The 8,768-nt window shown below is 39.3% G+C and overlaps 2 protein-coding genes across 3 annotated transcripts in view; both read right to left on the minus strand.

Annotated features, from left to right (window-relative positions):
- Nucleotides 1-157, minus strand: part of dusp28 (dual specificity phosphatase 28) — a gene marked incomplete at its 3' end in the record, with an annotated part of 2,734 nt that extends 2,577 nt beyond the window's left edge. Inside the window, 1 exon segment of the mRNA XM_014026963.1 lies at nucleotides 74-157.
- Nucleotides 158-2,181: 2,024 nt separating this feature from the next.
- Nucleotides 2,182-6,168, minus strand: LOC106531170 (zinc finger and SCAN domain-containing protein 2). 2 transcript variants are annotated; one of them, XM_014026950.1, is made up of 2 exons: nucleotides 5,878-6,168; nucleotides 2,182-4,288 (listed from the first exon to the last, which is right to left on the minus strand). In XM_014026950.1, exons 1-2 carry the CDS (start codon nucleotides 6,050-6,052, stop codon nucleotides 3,114-3,116), a joined length of 1,350 nt encoding a protein of 449 aa, XP_013882404.1. In that variant the 5' UTR covers nucleotides 6,053-6,168; the 3' UTR covers nucleotides 2,182-3,113. The 2 variants fall into 2 exon arrangements, with proteins under 2 accessions (XP_013882404.1, XP_013882405.1); XM_014026951.1 differs by having other exon boundaries at nucleotides 5,820-5,972.
- Nucleotides 6,169-8,768: the final 2,600 nt, after the last annotated feature.

An 8,768-nucleotide genomic window follows, 5' to 3' on the forward strand; every position in this document is an offset into this window, starting at 1 on the left:
ACACACACACACACACACACACACACACACACACACACACACACACACACACAGGTGTGTTGAACCCTCTGACCTCAGTCTCCTTCACCTGTTGGGTTCTCCTCAGAGGTCTCGTCTTCCTGTCGGGTCCTGCTGACAGAGAACTGAAGACTCAGACTGACCCAGTCCGCTCAGACCTGCTCAGGACCCCCAGCTGTTCTGATCCACACCCCMCTCTGCTGCTATATTTACTGCTGCTGCCAGCTGCTCCGCTCTGGGTCCTAGAGCCCCCCAGGTCAGACCCCGACAGGACGGGCAGAGACGAGGACCAGAACCAACCTCGGACCGGATCAAAGACCACTTCCTGCAGGAAGAAAACCGAGTAAGTAAGAAACCTGCAGGTTGTGTTTTACCTGTAATTTATGACGTTTCACAAACCAGAATGTTCCTACTGACCTTGAACGCATCACTGATTAAAGTCTTCATGTTAAACTGTTTAATAAAAACCTGAAGAGTTCAGATCATTTAAACATTTAATTCAGCTTTAATCACAGAGAGACGCTGCAGAAGAACAGAAAACTGTTTTATTTATTTTACAGGCAGAAACTGAACGATTCCATCAGAGTCACATCCTACAGGTTTCACTGCTCAGCTTCATGTTTGGATAACAAATCTGTTGGAACCGTTTCCTCTCTGACCCAGGACCACTCAGGACCACTCAGGACCACCGTCTGTTAAGAGTCTCAAACCTTACAAACCCCCCCGGTCCTCTGCAGCTGCAGGGGGTCCACAAGGTTTGACCCGAACAGATGTTTAAATGTGTTCAGAGAACAATGAACAGTACCGGGCCGTGGACGGTGAAGGTTTCATCAACTTACAGAAAGTTCCAGTTCTTAAAGTGCCTGTGACGTCAAATTTTTGTAATAAATATGAATGTATTTTTGGAAAAATAACATCGACAACATTTGCCTGTGAAGTAATAGGAAGTGATGTCATAAGGGAATGTCTGAATGTAAACAGTGTTGCTAAAATGTCTGACAGACTGTAGAGAAGAATCTGATGTTTCTAAAGATTATTTTAATCACTATCATAGAGAAATAAGAGTCAGATTTCAAATATTGTTTCAATAAACAAAAACCAGGAAGTTTTCAAGAGTTCCCCTTTGATGTCACTTCCTGTTTCTCTTTAGTTGAGCCAAATTCAAAAGAAATATCCCAATTATGTGACATAACGGATAAAATCATGTGTTTTCGCAAATTTTCTTAAATATAAATAAATTTTCTTTGGTTTTCTGTATTTCATAGATATGAACGTCACAGGTAATTAAAAAAACTTGATAAAAACAGAAAACTGGTGAGTTTTCTGATAAAACAGGGTCTTTAGACAGATTTACTCTGAACAAGACGAAGATGAAAACTGTTTAAATCTGAGCAAACGGTTCATCTGACCGCAATAACTGGAAGATATAAATATAAGAAAATAAATGTAAAACAAATATTTATTTTATTGGTTTCCTTTGTTTGCTTTTCAAGATGACAGGTGAGAACCCCCCCCCCCATCTTTAATTTAACCTTTAAAGTTTCTCTATGATGAAAACTTAAAAAAACTCAAGAGTTTGGCTCTAACGTCCTGAGTTTCCACGACTCAAACTCATTTATAGTTTTACAGCTCCCTGAATTCATTAGATCCAGATTATCTGTTTGTTTTTTCATGATTTTAAGGTGAAACATTTCAGCTGTTTGAACTTTGAGGATATTTTTTAGCTGTTTTTCAGGTCATTAAATGTTTACATGAGAAACCAGTGACGAAAAGTGATTAAAATAAATAAGTGTTTTAAATTAAAACAATTCCAGTTAACTTTTCGATCTGAACGATATAAAATGTTTTAAGAAAAGGAAATGTTATATTTGTGTGTCAATATTTTGACATAAAAAACCTAAACATTTCTTATTGTTGTTGTTTTGAATACTGAAAAATATTTGGCTCTTGACCAGATTTTTAATTTCATATTCAAATGTTGGCACCATGTGAAAACCTGGACCTCCTTTCTAGAGAAGGGGTTCTCTGCAGACTCAAAGTAGGCGTGTCTGAAGCRTAAACACTGATTGGCTAGTTGTGTTTGCTCTGTTTTTCTTGGTTCTTTTCATTTGTTTTTCTTTCACTTTTGACTTTAATTATTTTCACATAAATTTTAGCAACAAAAACTGTTTGTTTTTTAATGAAACCACAAAGTATCATTAAAACCAAACATTTAGTTCTCCATATTTCTAAATGTCTCAAAAGATAAAATAAAAAAACACTACAGACTGATGTTGCTCTTATTTTGAAATGCAACTTGGAGCTCTTTAAGAGAAGTGGAAATAATGAAGACATGGGTCTGACACTGTCTGCGTCTTCATATAAACATAAAATACCAGCAGCTAACCTGCCAGCTGTTATTATCTCCAAGTCTTCTATTTACCACGGTAACAGCTGCAAGTTTGTAAAACTAAATGTAATGAAAATAAATATGAAAGTCCGATGCTAGGGTAGAAAGTAAGCTAATAATATAGAGAAACGCCGAAGCAACGATCATCCAATCAGGTGGTGTGCTTCAGTAATGCCTATTTTTGCTCGTCCAATCAGGTGTGTCTCTTAAGAACCACCTTCCTTTGGAAATGCCTCCTGGTCTGCAGAGACCCCTACTCGCCTGTCTGCGGTCTGAATAAAATAAATAATATGAAATGATTCAGGAGCGAGGCCGCTCAGTTAAGTTTGTGGCCAAATCTGGTCTCATCCTCATAAAACGAGTCTGATTTCAACCATTTAACCCACAAGTCAGGTGCTGCTGTTTTGTAGTTGAGTGCGTAGATAAGAGTTTAACTTGTGTGTGTGTGTGTAGAGGGGGGTGGGGGGGTTCATACCACAGCTCTGAAGTCCTTCCATAAGACTCACTGTGTCTCCTCTGAGTAACTTCTTTAACAGAAAACACACAGTAACTAAATGGAAACTGTACTAAACCATCAGTCTGCTTGGAGAAATAAAAGCTGCAAAATTATTACAGATTTGCCCCGCCCCCCCATTCCAAAGAAATGTTTTGTTCTTTAATCTGATCAGATTGTTTCAACATGCAGCGTCACACATCTTCTGTCTCTTCATTCAATTACGCCTTCGACCTTTTCCACACAGATGTTTCTTCCCGCAGATGTTTCAGGTTGACACTCGTCAGCTTGGTGTTGGCCCGTCGAGCCCTCCTGACAGGTGGGACCTCTCCCGCAGGTCTGGCAGGGGGAAGTCTCGCCTCCTTCGTGAGTTTTTAGGTGTTTTTTAAGCATCGCCGCATACTTGAACCTTTCCCCGCACGTCTTGCAGGGGTACGGTTTCTCCCCCGTGTGGTTCCTCATGTGGACGAGCAGGTTGCTGCTCCGGCTGAAGCTCTTCTCGCAGATTTTGCAGACGTGGCGCTTCTCCCCCGTGTGAGTCCCCATGTGGGCCGTCAGGTTGCCGTTCTGGGTGAAACTTTTCCCGCAGATTTTGCAGGAGTAGCGTTTCTCGCCCGTGTGAATCGCCGTGTGCCACTTGAATGCGGACAAGTTGGTGAATCTTTTCCCGCACGTGTTGCATGGGTACGGTTTCTCTCCCGTGTGAGTTCTCATGTGGACCAACACGCTGTAGCTACATCKGAATTTTTTCCCGCACGTCTCACAGGAGAAGGGTTTCTCGCCCGTGTGCGTCCTCATGTGATATTTCAGCGTAGAGGAGTCGTTGAACCTCTTCCCACAGTCATTGCAAGCGTACGGCTTCACACCGGTGTGGGTTCTGTGGTGCATCTTCAGGTGGTACTTGTTCTTAAAGATTTTTCCACAAACGCCACATTTTACGTAAACTTTTCTCCTCTCTGAGTCACTCTCACTGTCCGACAGAGGAGACAGATCCTCACTGATTACATTTCTGGGGATTTTATGACTCCTCCTCTTTCCCCTCTTTGCCATCAGCTCCACTTTGCTCGTCGATTCAAAGTCCAGATCCTGCCTCGCTGTCTGAACTCGGAGCTGATCGCRCTTCGACTCCGCTTCACTTTCTTCATCGCTAAGAGTCACGACGAAGGCCTCCTCCTCCTCCTTCAGCACCAGCTGCTCTGTGTCCCGACTGCTGCGGAGCTCCTCCTGCTCCTCTTTGATCTGCGGAGGTTCTGGTTCCTCCTGCTCCTTTTTAATCTGCGGAGGTTCTGGTTCCTCCTGGTCCAGGCGGAGGTTCCCCTCCTGGCTGCAGAGCTGCTGCTCGGCGGGAACCTCTTTCTTTTTCTGACCGACGAGTTTCTGCTGAGGCTCTGAAAGTAAAACAGGAATTAAACACTAAAAAAGAGAAGTTTTAAAATAACAACAGCTCCTGACTCGTGTAAAAACTACTAATTCTGAGGTTTGGATGCTTTTATTAGCAGAGCTCTTTATTGCTGATCGTTTTTCTTAATTAAACTCACAGTTTAGACCAGGGGTCTGCAACCTTTACGATAAAAAGAGCCATTTGTGCTCCTTGGCTCACTAATAAAAATGTGTCCAGAGCCACAAAACAAGCTACAACTGTGATTACCAACTGGTGGACCGTGGGCCTTTATATGGACTTTTTGGGCACCTTTACGGCCAGTGGAGGTGACATCATAAATCTAAAAAATTAATTGTGAATTTTATTATTATTTTGACACATCAGGACAAATGAAAAGACCAGATTCATGTAAACAAGAAAAAAATACCATATATAGTTTATCCTGAGTTTCATAAAAACTAGTACAACTGAACTATTCAGGTATATTTGTTTCTAATTCTTATTACTATGTAGTCCTCAAATTCTTTCAAGGTAATTTTAATGGATTCGAGGGAAAGAAGTTGGATWATTTAAGTAAACAACAAGCTAGCGTAAGCTAACATGTTTTACTTTTTGTATTAGTAGTATTGATCACGTTTTTGTATACAAATTAATTTCTGTTGGGAGTATAAAAAACAGACAAAAACAATTCTGTTATATTTGGTCWCATTTTCAAAGAGCCACATGTGGCCCCAGAGCCACAGCTTGCAGACCCCTGGTTTAGACMAACTATTTTATGCCTGCAGACCATCAAATCTCTGAAAATGTTTTTACATCACTGCTAATAAAAATAGCAACACATCCTGCTTCCTCAGAAGGACATAAATAAGTTAATTTTACCTCTTTTATAGGAACTTTTAATGCTGATTTTACACTAACAGACTCTTAATTTGTAATTATCCTCCTGCAGATTAAACCAAAGTTTACCTCAGGATGAGGACAGTTACTGACTCAGTCTGTTATTATTCATTTATAATATTTTTGCTAATTAAAACTAATTCTTACTTTGTGTTGTTTTAACTAATAACGTTTTGGTAACATCTGAACCATTTAAAGCCATGATAACAGCTAATTTTATATTCTGCATCATTATTCACTGTATTTTTAAACCATTTATGTAGCTTTAGCTGAAAATAAAATGCTACCAGAGCTGTCTGAGCTGTAAATAGATGAGTTTATAAAAACAGATTTTTGTTTTGTGTGTTTTTGTCCAGTTTGTCCCACAGATTGTGCTCACACAGCACATTCCTCTGTAGGCATGTGACAAAAAAAAATGAAAGCATTTAAATCAGATCTATTGTGATTTTAATAGATATTTGAAAAAGGAAGTCAACAGTACAAATTTCATTAAAACATGTTGAATTTTAAGAAAGTTGTGACATTTTTGTGTCCTAAAAGCCTTTCGTTTTTCTGCCAATTGTTTTAATGGGAGTCTGTTAGCTCCGTTAGCATGCTAACCTGTCTTTAGCTCATTAGCTTCGTTCAGAACCAGCCCGTACCATGCAGCTGGGTCAGATTAACGTGTTCATTCATCCAGACGTGTCCAGAGCGGCTCACCTGCTGGCGGCAGCTTTATTTCAGGTTTCCAGCTGACCTCCAGCAGCAGCCTCCGCTGACGGTCGATCGTCTCCTCGTAGCCGACGACGGTTTTCTCAAAAACCTCGAAGATCTCCGAAGCGGCGGCCGTCAGCCGCTCGCTGATGAACTCTCTGAGGAAATGAAGCGAAGTCATCGCTGTCCAACAACCCAGCTGCTGCCCACACAGGACGCAGGTCCATTCACGGCGGACTGACCGCAGCTAGCACAAGCGCTAACGGCTAGCTGCTCTGTGTTGACTTCCGGTGACGCTCAGAGAGGGTGCGCTCCATTTATACACCGGGACACTCAGCGGTGTGGAGAGCCCTTTCATTCAAAATTAATTAATTAATTTTTCATAAATATTCCATTAAATAAATAAATGTTCCTGTGAAATAAAAAAAATCAATAAAGTTATAATACATTTTTAGTATGTCTTGTCTCTCTTATTAATTCATTTATTTGGAAAATAAAATTTTACCTTATTTATTTATTACATGTGTAGTTTTATTTTGTGACACTTTGATTTTGTAAAGCTACTTTACATATTTCAGGGACTTTTACTTTGAACTCCCTTTAGTAAAACAGCATGAAATAAGTAGGGAGTTCAAAATAAAAGTCCCTGAAATATGTAAAGTAGCTTTACAAAATGAAAGTGTCAAAAAATAAAACTACATATGTAATGAATAAATAAGGTAAACTTTTATAAATAAACACATAAATGATTAAATAAGGTAAAAAAATTAAAAATATAAAATAAATAAAATCATGCTAAAATGTATTATAACTATTAATTTTGTTTTATTTCACAGGGACATTTATTTATTTAATGGAATATTTATTAATAATTCACATTATTTCATTTTGAATGAAAGAGCTCTCCATACAGCAGTGCTTTAAATAAGCAGGGTTCATTAAAAAAAGGGGCGATTGAAGACAAAATAAAACTTTGAGATGGTCACTGCTTCAAACTGAACATTCGTTCCAACTTTCCTCCACCTGAGACTCAGTTCATCACCACATCCRGCCGACTGGAGTTAAATACTTCATTTACTATCTGGCAACCCAGCTTCAGCTAGAAAACTTGTATTTTTAGTCTCTGCATTAAGAGCTGATAAAACCAGATCATTTCATGGTTAATGTGAGTCAGGTGAYCCGGTTCAAAAATGAGGACAGAACAGCAGAACAAGAGCAGGAAGTGATTTTATTGTTGAAAAGTGGTCACACATGCAGACAGTGGTGTCGAAGCAGAGTTCAGATTTTATTAGCAAACCAGAGAGAAGTTCTCTAAAAGATCAACGCGAAGGAACGGAACAATGTGAGTTTCTGTACAGGTCCAAATATACTACAATATATACTATAATACAGCAGGACCCAGGTCCTGTAACGTCTCCAGCTTTACCTCAAAGTGCCAAAGTCTTACATTTTCCTTCAAACAAGAGAGAGAGCACAGAAAACCTTCATTTCTCACATCTTTACACTAAAACAACTATTTAAGTTTTAAAGATGAGATGTGAGGATTTAGGTTGAAATGCAACAAAAAGTGAAACAAGAAAAAAAAATACAGTGTTAAGGCCTGACGATGATGAAACAAGTTGGCAACAAAAAGTTCAGATTCAGGTAAAAGTTTGGGAGATGATCTTTAAACTGAGTCATTTTGTCACTTTTTAAACCTATAGAAACAAAATAATCTGAAGAATCTGCATGAAAGAACATTCAAAGACAGCTGAAGGTTCTGCAGGTTCTGATCCAAACATCACATCACATAAAACAGTTTTCACTCTTAGTTTGATGAATCAGGAACCTGARCTGCTGTTTAAATCTCTCCAAACTAAAACACATAAAGAAGATGAAGCCAGGATTAATCCTGGTTCTGAGTTTAAAGAAGCTGAAARTCAGGATTTAACCTGAACTGAACCACCTGCAGAGCTCTGAGAACTCAAACCAGAGTCCAAAAGATTCAGCGACAAACTTCTGATCCAGGTGAAAAACACACCTGTGGTCAAACTGAGCTCAACCCTCTGGATCTGCAGGATTTCTGTGGTGAACTCAGGTTTTATTCTCACTTCCTGTTTGTCAGGTTAAAGCTCCAAACTCACTGAAAAAAAAAACAGCTTTAAAGAACTAAAAATCTCATTTAAAGACATGAATCTGAGTTTAATCCTTTTTCCTTTCAGAACAAACTGAAACTCCACCTGCTTTTCTTTGGCTGATTCATAGTTTAGCTTCACGTCATTAAAGGTGAATTCCTTTTTTCACATTTCACAACTGCAGCAAAAAAACAAACCTTTAAATCTGAATAAAACTTAAAAAACTAAAGGAGCCGAAGCTCTTTGAGCAGCCGGAGTCATCACACCTTCACTTCAAATCTAAATCGTTCCTTCAGCTGCAGCTTTCATAAACATGTAGCTCAAATTAGAGGTTCTGACTTCAGACTTCAAGCTGACTAAAGTTGTTAAAATGTTTAAAATATGAACATTTATACAWGAAAGAAGCATAAAATCTGTTCCACGTGTTAATTCTGACTCAAATCCTGTTGGATCAGTTTCCMTCCAAACAAACGAGCAACGAATTAAAGGAAAACCCTGAAGAGATGAGGAGTGATCTGCTCAGGAACCCTACAGGAAGTTACAAAATAAAAGACTTCATTTTGTTGGGTCGGACCAGGGTTCTTCAAACTGTGGTTCTGAAGAACGGTTCCACTTAAACAAACACTGACCCTCTGCAGGAACACGTTCCAAACATTGACCCTCTGCAGGAACACGTTCCAAACATTGACCCTCTGCAGGAACACGTTCCAAACATTGACCCTCTGCAGGAACACGTTCCAAACATTGACCCTCTGCAGGAACACGTTCCAAACATTGACCCTC

Source organism: Austrofundulus limnaeus, unplaced genomic scaffold (assembly GCF_001266775.1).
Source record: "Austrofundulus limnaeus strain Quisiro unplaced genomic scaffold, Austrofundulus_limnaeus-1.0 Scaffold603, whole genome shotgun sequence".
Taxonomy (NCBI): Eukaryota; Metazoa; Chordata; class Actinopteri; order Cyprinodontiformes; family Rivulidae; genus Austrofundulus; species Austrofundulus limnaeus.